Source organism: Protopterus annectens, chromosome 15.part0 (assembly GCF_019279795.1).
Source record: "Protopterus annectens isolate FY-2018-M chromosome 15.part0, PAN1.0, whole genome shotgun sequence".
In the NCBI taxonomy this organism is placed as follows: Eukaryota; Metazoa; Chordata; order Ceratodontiformes; family Protopteridae; genus Protopterus; species Protopterus annectens.
This window is the reverse complement of record NC_056749.1, coordinates 140,048,012-140,071,717: the sequence shown is the minus strand read 5'-3', so window position 1 is coordinate 140,071,717 and position 23,706 is coordinate 140,048,012. Positions and strand designations below refer to the sequence as shown.

The 23,706-nt window shown below is 36.1% G+C and overlaps 1 protein-coding gene across 2 annotated transcripts in view; it reads right to left on the bottom strand.

The window, feature by feature from the left end:
- DIAPH2 (diaphanous related formin 2) overlaps positions 1-23,706 on the bottom strand; it is a 5,354,951-nt gene that overhangs the window by 3,758,464 nt on the left and 1,572,781 nt on the right. For both annotated transcript variants that reach the window (XM_044057628.1, XM_044057629.1), the window contains exon 5: positions 3,242-3,381. In XM_044057628.1, the coding sequence (XP_043913563.1) occupies positions 3,242-3,381 (140 nt within the window). The remainder of the gene's footprint in view (positions 1-3,241; positions 3,382-23,706) is intronic.

Sequence of the window (23,706 nt, the reverse complement as noted above, 5' to 3'; positions counted from 1 at the left end):
AAAATTAACAGGTGACAAAGGCTCACAATAAGAACATATTTTAAATGATTTGTGCTGTGTGTGTGTGTGTGTGTGTGTGTGTGTGTGTGTGTGTGTGTGTGTGTGTGTGTGTGTGTCAGTCATAGCTGTAAACCTATTAGAACAAGAAGTCTGGACAAAGTCATAAATAAAAAATGGGACAAATGCCCAGAAATATGGACAATTTTAATAAATACTGCTCTTACAAACTTGGAAAGTTAATAGAGCAGGTTTTGCATTAGCATGAAATTTCTGAAGGGTACGAATTCTGAAACTCAAATGTTTATCATTATATTCTAACTTCAGTTTTTAATGATTTGCCACTACTTTTGCTAGACAACCACAACTTTATGAAAAATGAACCAAAACTATGAGGTGAAGATCTGGACATTCTGTGAAAATCTGTATAGTTGAGAGGTATGGTTTGTGTATGTGTCAAAAAGTCCTCATAAAATACTGCATTTAATAACAAGATGCCTTAAACCAGCCATGTTGACAGGAAACAAGGAAGCATAGCTACAGTATACAGTAATATGTTTAAGATTCATTTTTTATTTGGAAGTGTTTCTGAAGTGTTTTATATGCAAAGAAAAGTAAAATAAATACTACACTGAGGCAAGCATTTGACTAAGTAACATTTAATAAGAACCATATGTACGTGTTTTGACTTGCATACAAATTTGACTTAAAGATAGACTAAAAAAACAGATCTCGTCCTTAACCCGGGGACTGCCTGTATCTACATTTAAATAATTCATATTAGGCATCTGAGGGTGACGGGACAAATTCTTCCTTGGATTCTAACTCCAAACTTGCCTTGGATTGATTCAAGACTGAACACAAAAATCTTTCTTCTCTCCTCACTCACTCACTCTTGTTGGCCATGAAACAAAGCGGAAGCTTTACTGTACTTATTTTAAAGTTGCCTTACTTTCATTAAGGTGCAGGTATTTTTTTTTTTTTTTTTTTTTTTTTTTTTTTTAAGAAAACAAGAAGAAACTTTATAACATCAGTGCAGCAGTAATGGCAAGGCTTACACAGATAAATGTGCGATTCAGACCCCCAAAACTCCACATAGGCGCAGTCTGAAGCCATTTTTTCCCAATTACAAAGTGTGCTTTTCAGCTTTACTGAATCTTTTAAGATTTTCCTACATGTACTCAAGTACTCAGCTGAATAGTACACATTTGGTTATTAATTTATTACAATGAAATGCTTGTTTCCTAAGCATTTTACATTTTAAAACAAAGCCAGAATTATCTCTACTGATTACTTCTGTAGCGCAGGCACGTGGAGATTTTTAGCTCAGCACAGGAACATCCCCTACAACTTCCAAGCTTCTAGGATTCTAACAATGTCAAAAACAGAAGGCTTTCTGTGCGTGTGTGTGTGTGTGTATACGCGCGTGCACATTGTATTTTAAGCATATACAAAGAAAATGAGGCAAAACGTATCTTAGCAGCAGGTTCTGCTTTCTTGGAGTTCTTATTTGAGAGATGATAGTCAACTGCCAAATAAGTCTCTCACATGCTCCCACATGGCTAAATCCATGAAAAGAAAAACACAGCATAATGAAACTGAAGCTGTCTCAGAAAACTAGGGGTTTCCACTCAGGTCTTTGAGGGTGGCTTGAAAAAGATGAAGAACTTATCCACTTCAATCTTCTTAACATACTTCTGCATAGCGAATGCAACTGTTCTGCCAGGCACAAGAATCCAGCTTCTCCTGTGTCTCTTGGCCCAACTCATCAGCTATGCAGTTTAAAAATACTAAAGAAAGGTTTACGACAAGCCTCTTATGGAAAAGGAATCCATATCCTGGATTGGAACAATTCTAATGAGTCCCTCCACATTTTCTCCCAGCTGATCACTGCAGGATGCTGACTTACAACAATGACTACAAAAGACCCCAAATCAGTGTCATCTTTCTTAGGCATGTACCTTGAAAAAATATGGAGAGAAAATACCTGTGTCTTCAACTGGTCTTGGGTATGCAAAATGTTGCTGGTCAGCCTCTTACCAGAAAACTCATTCTGCAAATCAACTTATTTACCAATACATCTTTCACATACTTGTCAAAGGAAGGGGAGGAGACAGACTACAAAAATAAGGAAGCCAGCACTTCAGGACAAAATATTGTACGTTTCCCAAATGGGGAAAATGCATCTGTTCTCTACATCAAGTAAAGATGGTTCAGGTCAAAAAGGCAAATACCTCAAAGCACACAGAACAATGTTTTACCGTCAGGGGGTTATGCTTCTTTAGAGGCATTTTCCACAAGAAACAGTCCAGAAAGTAAATGGAGGATATGCTATATCAGAGATGAAAATTGAAAATTAAAATTGAGGAAAAAAAATAATTTTATGGTCCTTCAACTGCTCGTATTAAAACTGGAACTAGAAAATGCATGCTAAAACTTCAAATTAACAAAATTTTTTAAAAATCTGTTTTATCTTGGTAGTCTAGAAACATTGATATGAGAAAAAGCACTACACCCAATGTCCTGCTCTCAAAAGTTTTTTTCTTCTTTCTTTTTTGAGGGGAGAAAAAGTTCTGAGATGGGAGAGTTGCACAGACAAACACATTACTGTGCCTTGAGTTCTTTTTTTGTATTATCATCACAGTTATCATTATTCAACTGGTCAGCAACTAAACTCATTAAGAAAAAGAACCTGCTTATATTAGTGATCCAAGAGTGCCTAGTTAAGTGTCTTCCTCAGTCATGCAGTATGGCTAGTGGAGACTGAGGGAATTGAACCCTGGACCACCAGAAGAGGGTCATTAACAACTCATAACCTTAATCTTCTGCAATAAACTGTCCTATCGAACAAATCAACTTCTGGCAAAACATAACTCCTGGAGAGGATCTGTTCGCAGAGGAGTATACAAAATGCAGTCTAGCTGAAAAAAGGCCTTGCCTAACAAGGTTACTTATAAAAGCATGTGTTGTGCTGGTTACCCTAATCTCTAATGAGACTTTTCCTTTGGGTTTTCATTGGGTTAAACTAATGTTATCTATAAAATAAACACATTTAGTTACAGCTTATTCTCAAGCAAAGAAAACCATCCATATTTGGACACAATTTTAACATACAGTTGTTTAATGCATTAAGTTTGATCTGTTGTATTTTGTATACGGGTTCATTTGTAAAAAAGGACTTGACACTGCATGCAAAGTTTAGACAGAAATACACAAAACTGCAATTCCACTGAGAAATCCTTACCTAACAGGGTTGCTTGTTAAAGATACTCTTAAAGATTCCAGGCAGTTTAGAAGTTTATCGTCCATGATGCCAGACCGCAGTTCATGAACATACTCTTGCGAAGAAAGTGTGAATTCATGTTTGCTGTTTTTGAGCCCTCCCTGAAAGAAAAAGGAGTTAACATTGTAAATGGACTACAATAAAAATAAAACATCCAACAATATTGCAAGAATGTTGCCGATTACCACAATTTTGTGTTTTTAACAATGAGCTGCAACACTTGACTGCACATCTGCTCCATTCTCTCACAAGTAACAACATAAAGTAAAATCTTAACTAGCTTTAAATTCAGAAACGACAGATACAAATGTTTGAGCCTAAAACATGTTGATAAGGCATATATAAAATGGGAATCACCAGTAAAGGCATGACTGACTGGATATGTAGCATAATTTATAACTCCACAGTATAAAAAGTAGAATGAAAACAAAAACAAACCAGAGACCCACTTGGAATGTCCTATGCAGTAATGCGTGACACATACCAGCTTCCAGCTGTCATGTGCCAAGCATGTAAGTCTGAGTATTATATGAGATTGGAAGAAGCCCCTCAAATCATCTGACCTTACTTATTCTCACATACTTAAATTGTTCAAGTACAGCATACTGGTACACACATCCCAGCACAATATCGCCCTTTCCGCATATCACCTCCTATCGGTTCATATTGGTTGCCACTAGGCTAAAAACCAATAGAGCCCTTACAAGCCTAGCCATGCACACCAAACCATTTGTGCCCTGAGAATCATGGGCATCTATGGGGACATGTTAGTAGGGAAGTAACTAAGGATTTGTGTGTGTGTGGGGTTACTTCAGATGACACTTTTCTAATTGACGTCTTCTGATCATGAGGAAAATGGGGGCCAGACAGGTGGTAAATTTATGATTTTCCATTCAATCTTAAACATTTCACTTGAATAGGGTCAGGGATGATCTCTGTTTTACATGGATGGGGAGCCTATTCCATAGTGCAGAGATCCTCTGGGACACATACCTGTCTCTCCAGCACATTCTGTTTATATCACAAGCAAAGTTCAGATCCCTGGATCTAGTGTTTCAAGAGCTCTCTGTTTTGCACATGTCCAACAGATCCATCATGGCTGGGTATGAGGAAGAGTTGTAACCCAGGCAAAGATCCCCTCTCAGCAACATGTATGAGACTAAATACAGACGTAGATCCTTTAGGCAACCAGTATAGGTCAGGGCAAGAGGGACAACTTCTCTGGGGGCAAAGTGTTGGGATGGCGCAATCTGCAGAACCAGACCTCTTTAATGCAATACCAGCTTTGCATTTTCTAGTCAAATAAAAGGGCTGCAATGCTATCACTAATGGAGCTCTTCTAGTAATTAAAATAAGTACTCCCTTTTCTCTTTGTCCCAGATATTCTGCTGAATAACCATCCTGAAATCCTTTCTTTATCAAATTCACATTCTCAGTTCTTTCCAAATGTGTCTCCTGTAGCATAGTATAATTTACTCTGTATTTCTTAATAGAGTTCACTCCTCATTCTTTTTGTATATACCTGTGAAACCATTCATGTTCAAAGATAATACTGAAAGTCTTGCCATTATGAAATAAGCTATTATTCTCACCTTTTATGTATAACAGCGTTTATTTTAAATGTCTAGTTTTAGCTTTTGTGTTGCATGCATACACTAATGTTTGGCAGGATGACCTTTTATACAGTTGTTTCTTGTCATATCCATTTAAACCTATGTTGCATCTTACTAGATTTTATTTTAATGAAAACCATCAAAAAGACACACACACACAACCACCCAGAGTACCCCAGTAACCTATTAACTTAATAAAAACACACAAAAACTACATAAATCTTCAAATAATAAATGTTAATCCTCCTAAGAGGAAGAATTGCCCCAGACTGACAGGTACACTCAAAGGCTTTAATTAACGTATAATGAAGGTCATCCATGCTAGGACGCATGGTACATCATATGTGCCTCTACTGACACTAAATTGTGCCTTACCTTTATCCTCTTCCAGATGTAGAAGACAACTGAAATACTTTCAGAAAACTTGTCAGCCAATAAAAAAAAAAAAGTATTCCGTTTTTATTGCCCTCTTAACACCTTGTCTCCATAGAAGCATGAAAACTAGATACCCAGTTGCCTTCATCTATAGGCTTCTCAAGTTGCATTGTGGACATTAATTTGAAAATGAAAGCTTTTCATTGCATTCAATTTTCTCTAATTTACTTGCTTCCACTTAAAACTTGTTGGATCAAGCCAAGGCCTTAATCCAGTTATTCACCTTAGGCAAAAGTAAGAAAAATATCAGTTTTATTTATAACATGCTTTTTGTCCAGGCTTTCTTTTCCATACCTCTCAACTGTTCAGACTTTTGCAGAATGTCCAGATTTTTGCCTCATTTTTGGTGTTCCTCCTAAAATCTGTACTTTTCTGGCAAATAGCTGAGGATTGAAGTCATTAAATAATGACAAAAATTTGAGTTTAAGACTCCACATCCTTCAGAAAATTCATGCTAATGCAAAACCTATTATTCTATCAATTAAGTTTGTAAGAGCAATATTTAAAATCTGTCCCTATTTGTCCCCCCATCATTTTAGGCTTTATCCAGATTTTTTGATCTAAGAGGTTGAGAAGTGTGTTCTTCTCTTTTTTACATTGCAGTGCCTACACTTCTTAAACAAGAAGAAATAAGAGAAGAAAGGCCACCCTGTTTAGTTTAGTATGCCTATTACACACACAAATAACTGAAAAATCTTTACTACAGAAAATGCAGTAGATATCCTGTGTAAAATACTATTAAGAGCAAAAATTATTTTACTTACAGTACCTCTTTGCTTCCTATCCCCCTCTCCTTAATGTTCTTCCAAACATTAATGATATGAAGAAGGGTATATGCTTTGGAGTCCCCTACATATTTAACAAAGTCAAAAAAGTCTAATATTTCCAGGTTTTCTTTTTCCACAATATTTCACAAATGTATCCAATACTTTGTAATCCCACATTTATTCATTAATTCTGAGTTACTGGTCTTCTTCCTGTTGATCTCCACCTCCCAACTCCAGTCTCTGTTTCATTTCTAATGTACTCCTGGTACTTTAGTTAACACCTGCACTTTTTTTGGTCTTTCAAGCATTTTTGTTTGGAGTACTGGAAAAGCTTTCACTGGTATAGTCTTGTCTATGAGCTTTATTATCAGGAAAATAAACAGAAGACTCCCCTTCCGTTTATGTCTCATCTTTAGTTGGACAACATTTCCTTCTCAGCAAGTTCTGAATCAAAAAATGATTTTGATCATCCAAAAAAATATTCTGAAGACAAGTTGATACAGCATCTTAAAACTCACACCTGCTTCTTGACATTCCCTGATTGCTGGAATAAATTTACTCCTCTTCTGCCTGGTGCACAGCAAGTAATAATTTTCCACAAATACTCTCCCACTTTTAATACTTTGTCCTTCTGCCACAGTTTTGTCACAATCATCTGTTTCTGATAAGATTGCAGCTTTACCATGAAAAATCTTGGTTGCTTTCTCAAAGCCAGGTTTGGAGCATAAAAACAATGTGCCCATTCAATTAACAACTCCTGCTATGGAATACCAGTCTAGTTGCTTATTTGTGCTGTCATAAAAATCAGCTCAGTCTATTCCTTCTAGTTTTTCTGGTACAGAAGAAAATCTCTGGTTTTCCCCTCATGCTCTGTCCTCTAATTCTACCATTTTTTAAACATTTCCTTTTAAGCAGTCTCATACTCAGCCAGCCTTTTCTTCATTTTGACCTCTGTTTTTTTTTTTTTTTTTGCAGATTTATGCACTCATATGAATATCTGTTTAAAGCTTCTTCCATTTTATCCTGCCTTCAGTCATTTTAATTGATATACTGCTTCATTGCTTTGCTTATTTTATTCAACTCTAAGCACATTTGACTTATTTTCCTCTAGATTACTGGAAGTCGTATCTTGCACCAAAGCTGGAGCTTGAGCTGCTTTTTGCTAAGCAGCTGCAGGATTCTCTCCAGCCAGTATTTTCTCCTCACCTTTGGAGGCTGATTTTCATTCAGGTGCTCTAAATTTCTTCTTTGCTTCATCTAAGCAGTGTACTTACTAGCGAATAACTGAAATTTACCCAAAAATACAATTGTTTTCTGATTATCTGTTTTCACACCGGGACAGCCAAAATTAAGCTGCATGCAGCCATCCTGGAAGTACCTGGGAACATATTTTTTGGGAGTGTAAGGAGTTTGCAAACTTTAAAAACTCCCTGAAGACTACTCTGTCAGAGATAGTGAGTGAGCAAACTGTAATTAAAGAAATTATTTTTTGAGCTATGATACAGAAATGGAATTGCCTTACCATAACAAGGCCTTGCTGAGTTTAGTTCTGGTGGCTGCCAAAAAAGCAATTACTAGAAAATGGAAATCAAAACCAACCATAACAGAAGTAGTAACTATAATAACAAAGTTAAAAGAGCGAAGTGAGAGCTTCAGAAAAGGGTGGGAACAAATTATATAGAAAAAAATGGGAATTGTAGGGATAATACATGCAGAATGTTTTGGTGGAGGAATTAATTTTAAGGGAAGGTGGAAACTGAATGAGCTATGTAATGCTTGTTTGACAATAACTATATAGAAGATTATATGTGATGTATAACGTTTGCAACTGAAAATATGTTAATAGAGTTTCTTTTCATGTATATAAATGTATGATTGCCTATGTCATAAGTGAATTCAATAAATATGTTTCTTGTATGAAAAAAATATGGAGCTTTTCTCCCCAGGCCTTAGCTGAAAATGAGACATCCTAGTACAAAAATGTCAAATAAAAATAAATAAAATTATCTGGTTTGCTGACCATTTCCAGGCATAAATGGGAAGGACGACAAAGGTGAATACTATACATATGGAGAGTTCAGCCAGTCGGCCATGATTTGGTTCATGGATCTCTTTCAGCCACCAGTGGGCACAGAGATATTAGAAACCAGAATAACCACACACACAAACACAAAGATATGGGAGAATGTAGCCAAGTTAAGCACAAATGAGCATCCCATCAACTCATACAGGCTGACAAATGTCTTCTAGGCCTTCCAAGAAGGCTGGATGTTGGGAGAGTCAAAGAAGGTGCATTTCTAAGAGCCAGAGGCATCTGTATTGTAGCACCTGTATGATGAATTGGAAGCAGGAAACGTGCAAGTTTCTGCAGTGAGTAAAAAAAACAGGAAGTAGCTGGTTCACTGAGTGTTGACCAACTTGTAGAACATGTCAAAAAATGTTGCAATCTTTCTCTAACGCTGTGTGGTCTCAGAGAATGTTACAATAATACCAGGGGGTGCAGTACCAGGGCTGATGTGAGGCTAAGGAAAACGAAAACCTGATTTAAAGATGATCTGTATTTTTTCTCTTTATCATTTCCTACTAGTAACACACACGGTCTGCAAAATGTATGTAATCGTGTGACCCTTTTTCTTGTAAATGTATAAGGAGACAACAGTAAAACGACTGCATTAGCTTGCTGTTTGCTATATATACAATATAACCTGTTCCATCGCCTGTGCTAACAGGTAATAAAATGAGATTACAGCCTACTTCAAACACGTACTAGAACTGTGAAGACAGAGCAGATATTAAAATTCAGACAGTTATGAGATTCATGTAAGATCCTGTATACTTGCAATTTGTATTGTGCTGGGCGGCTGTAACTCAGCACTTACTCCTTAGAGGTGGAAAAACTGCTTTCTGACTTTTGCCCTTAATTTCTCTAAGTCTTTTGGGTTTCTAATACCATGATTGGAAATGGACCCCCTTCCTAAGTCAAGGTATAATTAAAGTTCATGAAAGGAGCATTGTTTCAATCTTTGATGTTAGCCAAAAGTGCTCTTTGCAGCACCCACAATGTGCGCAGTAATGACTCCTCCTGCAGTTCATACATAGCTACATGTATTAGTAACACATCCAAGTACGATTGTAAGTTTTTTTCTAAGGCCCGGTGCTCCTAGTAGTAGTAGAACTGTCTGCGTATCTTTCTTCCACATTGTTCTCATTAGTTTTACTTTTGTTTTTTTGTTTTTTTTTAATTTCTCCAAATTTTTGGAGTTTCTAATACCATGACAGGAATGGACCCCCATTCCTAAGTCAAAGTATGATTAAAGTTCATAAAATTAGTATCGTTTTAATCTTTGATTCAGCCAGAAGTGCTCTACTGGAACTGTCTAAATATCTTTCTTCGACATTGCTCCCTTATTTGCCTGCAAATCCTGATATTTTATGACTTTGTCTCTCTCTATGTAAGACACTGTAGTCACTAGATGTAGCGATTTCAGTGATCAATGCTACTTTTGTCTTCTTTTCATGGACCACTAGATCTGGTTTTCTCACATTTACTTTTTGAATTGTTGGTAATGGCAGATCCCATGTCATGTAGACTTCATTATCTATGATGCTTTGTGGCTCATGTTTCCAGTATTTTTCAGGTACTTCAGTACTGTAATGTTTGCACAATCCCCAGTGAAACAGTCTTGCCACATTATTATGCTTTCAGTATACAGTCCTTCTGCCATTAGTATGTCACAACCAGCAACACGGTGTGCAACTGTTTCCAATTCTGTTTTACAAAACCTACATTTGTCTTTCTCCCACATGTTCAATGGACTTTGTAAATCAAAATATACACACTCCACTATCTTGGGCCGCCAGTATTAGCCTCTGATCCTTTGGTTTGAATTCACTTCTCCTTAACCATTCCTGCATTTGATGCTGAACAACATGAGGTTGGTCCAGGAGTTTTTTTATACTTGAAACTATATTTATGCATTTTCTACATTTCTTGCCATCCCATCTGATCCTTCACCTTATATTAATTTTTTGAACATTCAGATGCTGCCTGATTTTTATCTACTTCTGGTTTGAATAACATTCCTGCTTGACACTGACATGCATCTGCCAGACTAAGAAAGAAAGTCATCTTAGATTTATTCTCATGTTTCAAAACTTTCACTATGTTTTGGACTTGTGAGGTCAGCAAATATGTACGCAGTCCCACGACTGCAGATCTATACATGACTTAAAGGTTGCTATTGCACATTTATCAAGACCAAATGACATTCTTATATCATCTGAGAAAGCTTTGACTACTTGCAGTTGTGCTTTCAGTTCCTCCTCTGATGAGCTATACAGTTTTAATTCATCGACAAAGATAAGTTGTTACACTTTGTTGCGTTCTGGAAGCGAAATTATAGCCACGACCTAATCTGTTAAGCAAACAGCTTAATGGGTTAAGGGCAAGGTAAAAGAGCAGCAGTGACAGAGAGTGACCCTGGAATATCCCCCTTTGGATTTTTATCCTAGGAATAATAATTTGTCCTTTATCATGGCTTAACTGCAAAGTGGTTTGCCACTGTTTCATGGTTGCTGTGATTTAGTTTATCAGCACAGGGTGTATCTTTATACATTTTTAACCACTCTTTTTATCCATGAATGTGGAATAATGCCAAATGCTTTTTTGTAGTTTATCCATGCCGAAATTAGATTCTTCCCCTTTTTACAGTTCTGCACTATGACTTCATTTAACAACAAATAATTCTTTGTTCATTATGACTTTCTTTTACAACCCTTTTGTTCTATTGTCATAATTGAATTTTCTTCTAAATGATTACAAACTCTGTCAGCATCAATTTCAGTGTATAGTTTATACATCATAGGAAGGCAAGTTATTGGTCTATAATTTTTAGGATAACTTGCAGGTTCACTCTTAAGTAGCAGCATTGTTCTTCCTGTGTTAACCAGGTTGGTGTCTGTTTGGGGTGCGCATATAAATAGTTCTTACTCATGGCTAAATCTTCATGCAAAGATGTTAGTACTTTCAGTCAGAAGGTAGGCACTGCATCTGGGCCTGGGGTTTTCCAATCAGAGGCTTTTCTTAACTTTATTTCAATCTTTCTGGCTGTTATTTTATCCCATTTCATATCCTGTAACTTTAAACTTCTTATTCTTTCTTCTATTTCTTCTATCCATTTAGTAACTTTGTTAAGTTCCACAGGATCTTCATAAATATTTCTATCAAATGTATATACTACTATTTTTTTGTGGTTGTCTTTCAGTTCTTTTCCCCTTGCTTCCCAATTCTCTATAAGCCTTTTTTGGGTCATCAAATTGCTTATTTTGTACTTTTCCTTTATATTTGTTTGTGTATCTTCTAAGTGTTTCTGCCTGTGCTGATATTTTTAATTTATTATTTGCGATAGTGCATGATAAATCCTCGTCCATTATAATACTGCACATTATTTTTATCACATCTTTCTTAGCATCTTTTTTTATCTGTTCCCTCTATTATACTCTTCTAACAATGACACTTCTTGTCTTAACTGCTTTATAGTTTTATCTATTCAATACTTCCACAATGGCATTAGATTTCTCCAAGTCCTTTCCTTTACTACCTTGCATTCTTGTTGTAGGACTTTTATCTGTTATTAATTTGGCTGCACAGTAATATATCCTATTTACTTCTGTTATGTTGAATGAATCTCTATGGACAGTCCTAATTACTGTGTTCATTTGTTTTATCAGACTTCTTACTTTTTGGGTTTTATTGACCTTCTGCCATCTATTTCTTTCAATGATCTTAATATGATTATCCATCTCTATTAAATCAAGCAGCTCATCTCTTCCATCATTTTCTTCTAAGATAAGGGCAAATTTTTTTGTTGGCCACTTCCTGTGGGCATTTTATAGAAAGTTCCAGAGCTTCTTCCTGTGCTATGTTTTCTTCAGTTTCACCCAGTGTCATCCATTGCTCTTTCATGTGGAAAATCACTGGCCTATCGCTCCCCGACATTGACTGTCATAGCTGTCAGAGTTTCCCCTTCTTTCCCTTGCTGTATAGCTCCAACTGAATCTTTGTACTGGTATCCTATGGGAACCTCCAAAGTACCTTCATATGTCAACCAAGGAACAAAACCAACAAATAAACTCGAACCACCAAGAAGTAAGACCTCAGTGCCACCAGAAATTTTATTGAATGTTGAGCGCTTTCATCTGTATAAGACCAGACTTCTTCAATACAACTAACATACAAAAACACTCCCTTAAATATATTCCCTTGACAAATCACTTAATTAGTACAATTAAAATTTAAAGTAACAACCTTTAAAATCTAAAATAATACATACTAGTACATAAAACAACCATGTCTTTTCATTTTAAAATACTAGGAAGTTTACCTTTATATGTCAACTGATTAGATGCTTCCTGCTCCACTGGTTTCTCCTTAATTTGGCTGTCCATTGCTCTATCCAGTTGTGTTATCAGAGTTATTTTTTTTACACTACATCCTTCACTTTGCAGGTAATCCATAACCTCAGTTTCTGTTCCTTTAACTTCTCCATTACTAATCATCTTTTCTGCTTTTTCTCTTTGTTTTCTTATGTTTTGTATAGTGAAATGTTCGATATCCGGATGTCTTTGCCTATATTTCTCTTCAAATGTCTTTGGTGCTGCTCTTTTTGCATTGATTACTTTTGCTTTCTCCTTTGCATAAATATTGCACCATATTCAATCTCTTTTTCTTTTCCGTGTCCATATTTCTTCTTCAGATGTCTCCTGCTCCTCGTTTCTCCTTGCTTTGGGGATTAGTTATTCCATCATGCTGCGATATGACCTGTGTTAGACTTTCTACACTAAATCCTTCACTTTGCAGGTATTCCATAATTTTAACTTCTACTTCACTAATCTTCTGTTCTACATTCCCTCTTTGTGATCTTATGTTTTTATTTTGAAATTTTCCATATCTGGATGCCTTTGCCTGTATTTTTCTTTGAAGATCTTTGGGGCTGCCTTTTTTGTGTTGATTAATTTGGGTTTCTCCTTTGAATAAATATTGCATCAAACGTCTCTAAATTTTTTTCTTTAAATTTTCACAATTCCTCAGTTGCTTCTTTTTCAAAAAGGCACAACGTTTATTGGTCTATATAGTGTTTTTCTTGAATCTGTTGTATTAATGAACACATTTTTTTATTTGAAGCTTCCGACAGTTTTTCTTGTGGAAGTATTTTTCTTTCCTCTAATGTCTCTCGTAATCTTTTCACACATTTTTGTCTGGAAATTCTGGGCTTCTTGCATAATAGTAAACACATAATTTCTTTCTTGTCCTCAACAGTCCACTCTATTGTCTGTATGGCTATTTTTTGGCCTATCAATTTTTGTGATTTTTGTAGAATACTACTTCCTTCTACAACAGGGGGGTCCATCCTCCCCCTGGGCAAAGCCTAGCCCCATTGCAGAAATGTTTCTGTCTCTTGAACATTCTACACTGTCATTTTTTCCAATACTGGTACCAGTGCACCTACTAGGATTGGGTACTTTTTTATCCTGGTACTTGTGCACCCAGGTGTCTTCATTTTTCAGCCTACTTCTGTCCATGATATAGGCTATATAAAATACAGTCTATATATCAGTGATGGCTTGGCGAGATTTTGTGAAAAAAAGGTTCCACCTCATGAAGGTACTCACTAAGACTTGAGGATGAATTCAGTTCCAGCAATATTTCTCTCCTTTTGCTGATTTTATCATCTCTCTATTCAGACCCCTTTTGGGAAGCCCTTCATGGCATGAACGACTCATCCTTACCCGATTACCTATTCCTTCTTAGAACTAATGGTACTACAAATACTCTTGTTAAAGAAACTAAACCTTTATCAGTAGATAAATAAGACAAGTTGTCATGACAAATTCATACCTCAATGTACCCTCACCTCTGGAACATGGTTCCACTACATGTCAAGCAAAGTAGCATCCTTGCCACCTGAAAAGTAATTGTAGATAACTAAAATATCACATTCAGATTCTTCCCCAGTGTTTCATAATCTGATCACCTTGCAGCTAGAATGAACTGTTGAATGCATATACACACACACACACACACATATATATATATATATATATATATATATATATATATGTATGTATGGGTCCCATTCAGATGATCAGAGTTTCAGAACTTCAAATTTCATATTGCCAGGACTATATAATTGAAGTTTTACAACTTCTAAACAAAAAAAAACAAAACAAAAAAACTCCTAGACATTTATGCAGGGGGGCAAGCTCCCCTGCACACCCCATACCCCCCTGCTATTTAAATATACCAACTCCAAGATCGCCCTACAGCAAGGAAAAGGGAAAATTTACCATTCCACTCTGTACAACCACATTGCCAGGTTTGCCACTGGGCTGTCTTTTAGGACACATCATTGCATCAATCTAAATCAGCTTGGTTGGCTTGAACTACCCAGCCTAATCCAGTATAACCAAATGATTATGGCCTATAAAATCCTCTATAATCCGGACAATACTCCTGCACTTAAAAATATTATCACCCCCTATAACAATCCTAGACCGCTTCGATCCTCTAACAAACTAATTCAGACTAGCAAAATTAATAACACAGCCGGTGATTCTCTCTTTGCAAACTCTGTAAGTAGATCCTGGAACTCTCTCCCAGCTAATATTACCTTACTTTCCACCTTAGGTCAATTTAAAACTAGACTCAAACAACATTTGTCACTTAACTGGCTATGTCAATGTATCAAGCCTGGCTAACTCTCTCTAGAATGTGTAAAAATCTGTTAACCAGTTTACTGTGTAATTTAATTTAATCCTGACTTGTGCTCAGGATTAACTGTAACCAATGGAACTTGTTTAACTTGCTTACTTATGTAATCTCTGTAAATAGTCTGTTTGTAATATGTAATGCTGTATCTGCTTACCCTTGGAGCTTTTCTCCCCGGGCCTCCGCTGAAAATGGACATGCATCCAGTCGGACTATCCCGGTCAACAAATGTAAAATAAAAAATAAAAAATAAATAAATGGAGATCTCCGTTTAGGTATGCAAAGTATTAAAACTTTGATCATATGGTGTCAGCCATAAGAAATTAGAAGTTCTAAGACTGCAGTCACCTAAATGGGACCTATATATATATATATATATATATATATATATATATATATAGGTTTACTATCATTATTGTGAACGGCAAAACATTTGTCATTCGCAATAACAAAAATATCTACTCCTACACAATGTCGGCCCAAATGATCAACACATTTGAGTAGACATAGTTACCAAAAACATCACGTGATAGCTGTATAGGAGCTGATGTAAATCAAACTCCTATACGACAAACCACGTTTTTGCACCCCCCACACCCCCTGCTACTAATATATTCCAACTCCAAGATCATACTACAGTGGGGATATGGATGACATAAATTTCAGGGAGCCCAATTGCCTGATAGTTAATTTCCCGACAGTTCATTTGCCTGACAATTAGAAAAAGGCAAATAAAAGGTATATGTCCTTCTCTCCACAGTAGTGTGACATGGGTGAGGGATGGCAGTTGCACAATTTATACAGTACAGATTTACAGAAATTTTAATGCGAAAGTGTCACTAAACAGTGAAGTTAAGTACGTCTACTGTAATATGAAAAAATATCAAACCTATTATTTTGAAGTACACTTTCTTTAGTTGTTTATTAACAGGATAACTATGCTGCTCCAAAGTACCTTTTCAACCACTAACAGGGCTGAGTGAGAAACAGAAAATATCACAAATGTAGAAATACATAGCACCAATACAATACACTATCTCAAATTAATGCAATTGCAATGCTTAGAAATCTAGTTATAGAAATGTGTAAATTGGACAGTAAAGGACATTTGAATACTTACTGATGTATGGTCAAAGAAATATTGCACTGAACATTTTAATTTAAAAAAAGAGCAATTTACAAGCTTTTTCAAAGGCTGTGTGATCTCAGAGCATGTCACATTAAGTAGGAGCGTGCAAGAGGTCAAACTTTTTAAATGAGGGGTGTTGGGGGGGACCTGCTCCTAACAAGGCAGGGCCACTACTCTTTTTCCATAAATTATTTTACTTTGATTTCATTTAACAGAAATGGTCTGTTAATAGAGTCAGACTAATTTTCTCTTTTAAGTTGAACTAGGACCTTTAACTAAAAAACACTTTCATACCAAATCTTCAACAAACACCTAGGAGCCCTCCCTTATGAGCTATGCAAATGTCAAAGTGCAATTCTGTGTCATTTCAGAAACTGACTGCAAAACACGTTTAGACAGAACTTGCAGAAAGACATGCAAAATTCATTAACAAAGGAGAGATGGCATGCAGTAAACAATTTGATAAGGTTACCAGTTCCGAACTTGGGACATCTGGGTCAAAGTCTAGGCTTTATCCTTATACATACTTCTCAAGCGTACCTCATTATGAGAAACGTACCTCATTTGCAGTCTTAAAAGGTTCATGTTCCTTAAAGTTCCACATTGAAAGGGTCTGTCACACATTCAGTAATAGGAAATTTTTAACTGATATCCATGGTAAATGGAAACGAATCATGATAATTCATTAAAAGATCTTTTTTATAAGTAATAGGAGCGTATTTAAACCATCCTATGAACTTCCCAGTTGAAGCTGTTAGTAATCGGTTAGTATGTGTGCCACATTTTGCCCATTTGTTCCACATTATAAGAGCTAGTCTTCCTCATTTTGGAGATGGAAGGTTGAGAGCTATGTCCTTATACGGCATGAAGTTAACTGTGCGACAAGCACACTTAACCGAGGTTGTATTGTAGAGGTGAAATTAAATTTTCTTCAAGATGAAACAATTTTGAATTTGATTATATTAAATGTTCAGCTGTAAGGGGGCAAAGCTCCATGTATTGAGAGGATGGTATGAATTTTTGTACTACAAAAATAAAAAACAGCTTTGTTTCAATGCTGCTTCAGAATGTTTGCTTTTCAGAAAAGGCACTTGCATAGCACTGCCTCTCATTTTATAAATTTATTTTACAAGTTTATAAATGTTTCATCACTGACAAGCTGCAGTAATGCTATACAATCCATAAAAAACAAGTGTTAGAATGAAACAAGTCCAACTACATGATTCGTGACAGTTTTCCTTAATGGTATGATACATACGTCAGAGTCTATCAAAACACTGTTGAATAAAGGGAATTGAAAAAGGTGCTACTGACACTCAAATGGTTTACTCACATTTGCTATATTTGTCCATGTGTGTCCGTCTGTGTTTTATGTCCTCCTTGGGTCTGCCAAAGTAACCTGCAAATGATCAGGGCTACAAGCTACATTCTGTATTACTCAAATGCTAAACTCCCTTTAAGTCCATTTTCTTAAACCTTTACCCCTTCTTACTTGCTGAAGGTGTGCTTTTTAATATGAGAAAGTTATCCAATGTCATCAACTTTGAAAGATGAACATTTGGTAAAACGACACACCAGGCTGTGGCTACAGATTTATTGGATTTAGGAATGCCTGTATTGTACAATGTGATCTAGTTTCTTTACCAGATTTTAACTAATCTTGCAAGGTATCTAAAAGCCAAAGAAGTCACAAGCTGCATCTGAAAATATTTTTTAAGTTTGCAATTTGATGTTCTAGAATTTCTGCATGACAATTACTTTAGCATCTTGTTCCAGGTTGTCAATGTTTCTAAATAAAATTGTTTACAAAACAAACATACTTTTTTAATAAAAAATACATTTTTTTTAAATTGCATTTCGCATTAACTGGTAAAAAATGAGCCAACTGGACTGTTTATAACAAACTGGGGACACTTTTTTTTACCAGTTCTGAAAACCACACTGAAAATTTTATTGTGATCATATATGGTATTTATCCAATTTTTTTTCGGCATATACAAGAATGAATATATAAACAATCTTATTTAAAGCTATGTGGAGTATGTTACAGAATATAGTACATTAGCTTAACCTATGAGAAAAAGGTGAGGTCTGACAAATTAAACGTCTTCTACCTTTATAGGTCCTGTCTCAGTAAGCATGCTTTGTGTTTAAAGAAAAACTCACTCTAGCCATGTCTTTTCTTAGGAACAAAAGAAATATCACAGATTTTTTTTTGGTTAACAGTATCAACAGTAAAATGACACAGCTTTAAAACCAGTCATTGTCCAAGGCTCGATGTACTCAGGTTAAATTCTGTGCCCCCTCTATTAAAGCAAAATGAAACAAGAAAGGATACATCATTTTCAAACAAGTGACTTTGCAATTTCCTTTAAACTGATATGAATAACTGTGGTCATGCTCCTTTCTTGCTCTTACTCACTCCATTGTGTCATACACATATTCTTCCATACTCTTGCCCCTTTATAAAATATACTACAATCAGACAGGAGTCCTTCATTATAATACTTTCAGGCATTAAAAACAGCAGAAGTAAAAGGCTGTTCACAACCTCGGAAAGAGGCTACACTACCTCTCCACATATGAAGGGTATCAGTGCTAGCTATATTGTAATCCAATGCCTATTCGTTTACAGGTTACAAACTGTGTGCGTGTAAACCTATTTTGTCCATTCTAATAACCCCAACATCCCCCCTCCCCCCACATACACGCACACTGCTTCTTATCAACCACAGCTAAACAAAGTGGATGTGCTCTTTTAATTATTTGACAGTCTTCTCTGTGGTTAAGGTGATGCAGTTTAAAGAGCTCACAAACCAGTGTCGTGTTCTATGCTACCACTTGCATACCATGCAACAAACACATTCACCCTATTTCATCTTCTCCCCACTTCTGTTGCCTAGTTACCTTTGAAGGTTACTTAACACATGATGGGCTGTGAAGACTGTCTGGGCTCAGAACGCCCCCTAGTAACTTGACAAGGACCTGCACAACCATTTTTCAAATGACAGAAAATGTATACTTTTATTTTGTGAATTTCTGTGTTCTTTATTGTTCAGCTCTGACTACAAAATGCAAGATGACAAATAGCAATATAACAAAGTATTTCAAAAGAAAAAAAAATCATCCTTCACACAGTGCTTCTTTAAATACCCATGTGACTCTGGACATAAAAGAAATCCACTTATGAAAGGACATTTCCTTCTAAATGCATAACTTCTCTGTAAGAAACCATGTTCATGCCACAGGCCTATTGCTGGTCCAGACCACAGGCATGTCAGTATTCCATACATAATGACAGTCCAGGCTAACGCAATTAGCACCCAGTTCCAGAAATGGAAGGATTATACAAACATTATCAAGCAACCTCATGAGCCAACACTAGTCTACAAACTGCATTTCAACACCTGCTAATTTGCAAAGGGCAGAATCCTTCTTATTTTTCAAACCAAATTTGCTAGAGACTAAATACTACACAGTGAATTCTGACATGCTATGGTCAGCACAGAGTATTAAAACTTTGCACTACAGATGCACTTCATCCTGTAGCAGAGGTTTGACTCCCACATTCTCCATTTGCCTACGATGCGACTCTTCGCGATATATTGCACCCCATGTATGCACCAGAGAGAGATTTGTGGCTAGCAGCTCTATCTGGTTAACAAAATGACTATAGTTAAAAAAAATAAACAAAAAGAAAGTGAGCAGGAATGCCAGTTTTAATTTTCTTAATAAATAAGGCTGAATGCCAAGATTCATGGAATCCTAGGAGATCCAAGCAAACCTCAGAAATGGAATAGCCACACAGGTGGGCCTGCTGATGACAGATGGCCATATCTCTTCCCTCGCAGGCATGTGCACCCTTCTGTAAAACCCATTGGCACAATTACAGCATGGTTTCTATTTGATGGCACCCTGGGACAAGCAATTTAATGCAAACCAAAATAAGCCCACTCATGTCCACATATTTCAGCCACAAAGAAGCAAGACCTGCCTGCACTTTCAAGCATTTGCAACCACTTGTAAAATTATAATTCCTTCTATTTTTTTCTTCAGGCTGTTGCTGCTAACAAATAAAAAAATGAACAATTAAACAATATCTGAAACAACCCCGTTCTAACACTGAGCTTGCATAAATCAAGGGGTATTTTCATTTCTGTACCTTAAAGTAGACTGTAAGTGTGGAATTCAATACTGTACTTCCAGGTTTACAGTTAGCGCAAGATGCTGCACTTTGAAGTTTTACTGAAACATTTTAATGTTGCCCTGCATAACATCTTGCTACCTTAATACTGTTGTTGAAGTGCTTAAAAATATCCATTAATCCAGCTTCTGAACATATATATCGTGGACCTAGTGTTCACAATGCTGTCTGCCAATTGCCTATGAAAATGAAGACTTGCTAACGCACAGAAGACAAACAGGTTGGTGGTGTTTTTAATGTGAGCAGGTTAGGGTGACTAAGTTGACTGTAGTACAGCCAAACAGGTGACCAAGCAGAGAAGTGCACATGTGGTTGAGGAAAAAAGGGGTGTGATATACCAGTACGCTGAGTGACCTAAGTGCAATTCGAAATCTACCAGCATCTCAAGAGAGAGAAACAATGGACTAAAATGCTTTTGGATTTGATGCACAAATTCTATTTATGTTTTGTAATATTAATGAAATGGCCATGTGAAAATAGAGGCAATGACACAAAATGTGCATTTCATTAATACAAAAATAAAGGCTTTATAACAGAAAAGCAAATCAGCAAAGAAATACAACATCATGCATTTTATTGTACTAAAACCCTAAACAAAGAACTACACATAAAAAATATTGAACATTAGGTTAAAATAATTACCGTTGTGCTTTATTCTGCAGTGCAATAATGGTATAATTAATATTAACATCTTGCTCCATTACTGAGCAGGGGGAAAAATTACAAAATGGATGAGGAATAATGAATTTTTTAATTAACTTTCCTCTCTTTGTGATTCATAGAAATTACCAGCTTGGCCTTTTGATCTTAAAAAAATAATGTGGAGGCAATCTTAGCAATTAGTGTATGTCACGCTGTTTGAAAGGTAGATGAACAAAAAGTTTTAATTTGTAACTCATTAGTTTAAAGATGACAGTGCTGGTTACAGTTAACTTGCTTTTCTTTTTTCCATTTCCCCATAACTTACTCTGACAAAGGTCAGGTGTTCTGTGGGTCACCAGTACCGCTGAGCTCTTCCCAGGCTCCTTCAACAGCATGAATCAACCCAAGAAAATCAAGAGACATCCCCCGCTGCTAGAAAATTAGATTTCACTTCAGATCCCTTCCATCTTTGGTATAGAATGAGATGAAGTCTCTCCCTCCTCCCTCCACTGAACAGTACAAACGACAGAATCAGAGAAAATTTCAAACAGGAACTTTAGTTAATAGAACCACTATTGAGATCTCATTCTTACAAGGCAACTTCGCTTACAAGTATGAAAGACTGCAACCCTGGCCACATTAAAGCACTTGGTGTGTAGTATATACATTATTAAAGTGTATATAAAATGTATAAACACACACCCTTCTCTCTCTCTCAGATACCTCTCATTTGCCCCTGATTTTGCCTCATATTTTTGTCTTGCCCCTTGTAAAGTATTTGATTTGTCTGGCAATTCACTGACAATTACAGTCAATGCCAGACATTAAAGTTTCAGAAAATTATTCAGAAAATGAGTGTGGATACAAAACCTGTCGTTCTAATAACGTTTTAAGTGAATTAGAATAAAATTCTAAAATTGGCCCAGACTTTTGGCCTTAGTCGTCCTCATTGTTGAGGATTCTTGAGAAAAGAAGACATGAACTGTTCTTGCGCATCTCTCTCTCCCTATATATATCTACACACACACACACACACATAGATATATATATACATATATATATATATGTATATATGTATATATATATATATATATATATATATATATAGATATAGATATATATATATATATAGATATATATATATATATATATAGATATAGATATATATATGTATATATATATATATATATATATATATATACACATACATACATACATATATGTATGTCTACTTCTAACTTTCAAAACATTCTTATGGTTGTGTCGCTACGACTGACGTTTTGAAAGTTTGAACAGTTTAAATGGCAATCGCCATACATCACAGAACGGTACTATGTACAATTTTCCTCACTGTGATGCAAGCTCAGAGTTATTTTTTTAAATAGCAGGGGGTGTGGGGGGCGCAGGGTCACTTACTCCCCTGCAAAAACGAAAATAAAAAAAATTCAGTTTTTATTTAAATTTTGAACTTTCAAAACATTGATCTTATGGTCTCAACCATAAGAAATCTGATGTTATGAAAGTTTGAAATTTAGAAGTAGACCCATATATACATATAGACAGATTGATGCATATGATGCATTCACATAAATACACACACACACGCAATTGCATGTATGCATTTATTTATCTTGTGATAGTGCACATTATTACAGTACAGCACAGTGTGAAGTGTATGGCACCTCACTCATACATATCCATCACACACTTAAGATTCTGTCAAAGTAGAGGGAACTGATTTGTCGGAATGGTGTTTCCCACATGATTTTCACTGCTAATTCTCTATTGTACTCTTGGTTAATTACTACTGGAAAACCCTGAGAAATTCCTCTCTCTTCACTCCATTAATTCAACCTCACACTGCAACGAGACCTCTGTGCTCCACTGACAAGTCATTTCCCTCCATAACTACACCTAAGAATGCAGGTTACTCCCTGCATTCACACTACATTGCTAAAAGTTGGAATACAACCCCTTGCCACATGAGAGGAGTCTGCAATCTGAATGACTTTAAATGCCAAAAGAAATGTAAGCGGACAGATAAATGGCTCCACCTGCACCGGCCCTGGTTAACTGGTACTAATCTATCCATATGAATTAGTGCGTAAACTTGAATATACTATTACAAAAACTACACTGTCCTCTGTCCTCCCATTTCCTTCCTTTATCTTGCTTGTGCCTCTCCTCCTTTTCTTTTGTTGGGTTGCACCAACTCTACCGTATCAGACTAGGTCTTAGAATTTGAACAAAGACTTTACAGTAAGAAATACTCTTACATAAAACCTGTCAGTCTGTGTATACTGATATTACACTGCATATACCTCTCTGTATTTTAAAAAATATTCATATACAACCCGTGTAACTTATTTTTAATCAAGACTGTTTGTTAATGATGTAGCTGATGACAAGGATGTCTAAATAATGGAACTGTTGCCCTTGAATAAAACGGACTTTAAATGATGAAACCATGCAAATGTTGTCCGTGATGTCTGTATAATGGAGCTTTTCTCGCCAGGGCTCCAGTGAAAAAGGGCACTGCTCAGTTGGACTTTCACAGTAAAATAATGCTAATAAATAAATGACATGCATTTAATTTCTTACCATACACTCATTCATTCTTCGATAACTACATTATCCAGATCGCGGTCATGGGGTGCAGGACTGATCCCTAGTACCACTGGGCACAATACACAGAAATTAGACTTGGAAAGATACTCCATGTACCGTTGTCTTAACATACAGGGCCATACAATCTGTTTGTGCCCATAAGATTATCTTGTTTAATGTTTCCTGAAAATAAGCACCATCATAAGACAAAGGACTTTCCCAGTTTTTTCCTGCATCACTGGTACAGATTATGCAGAAATAC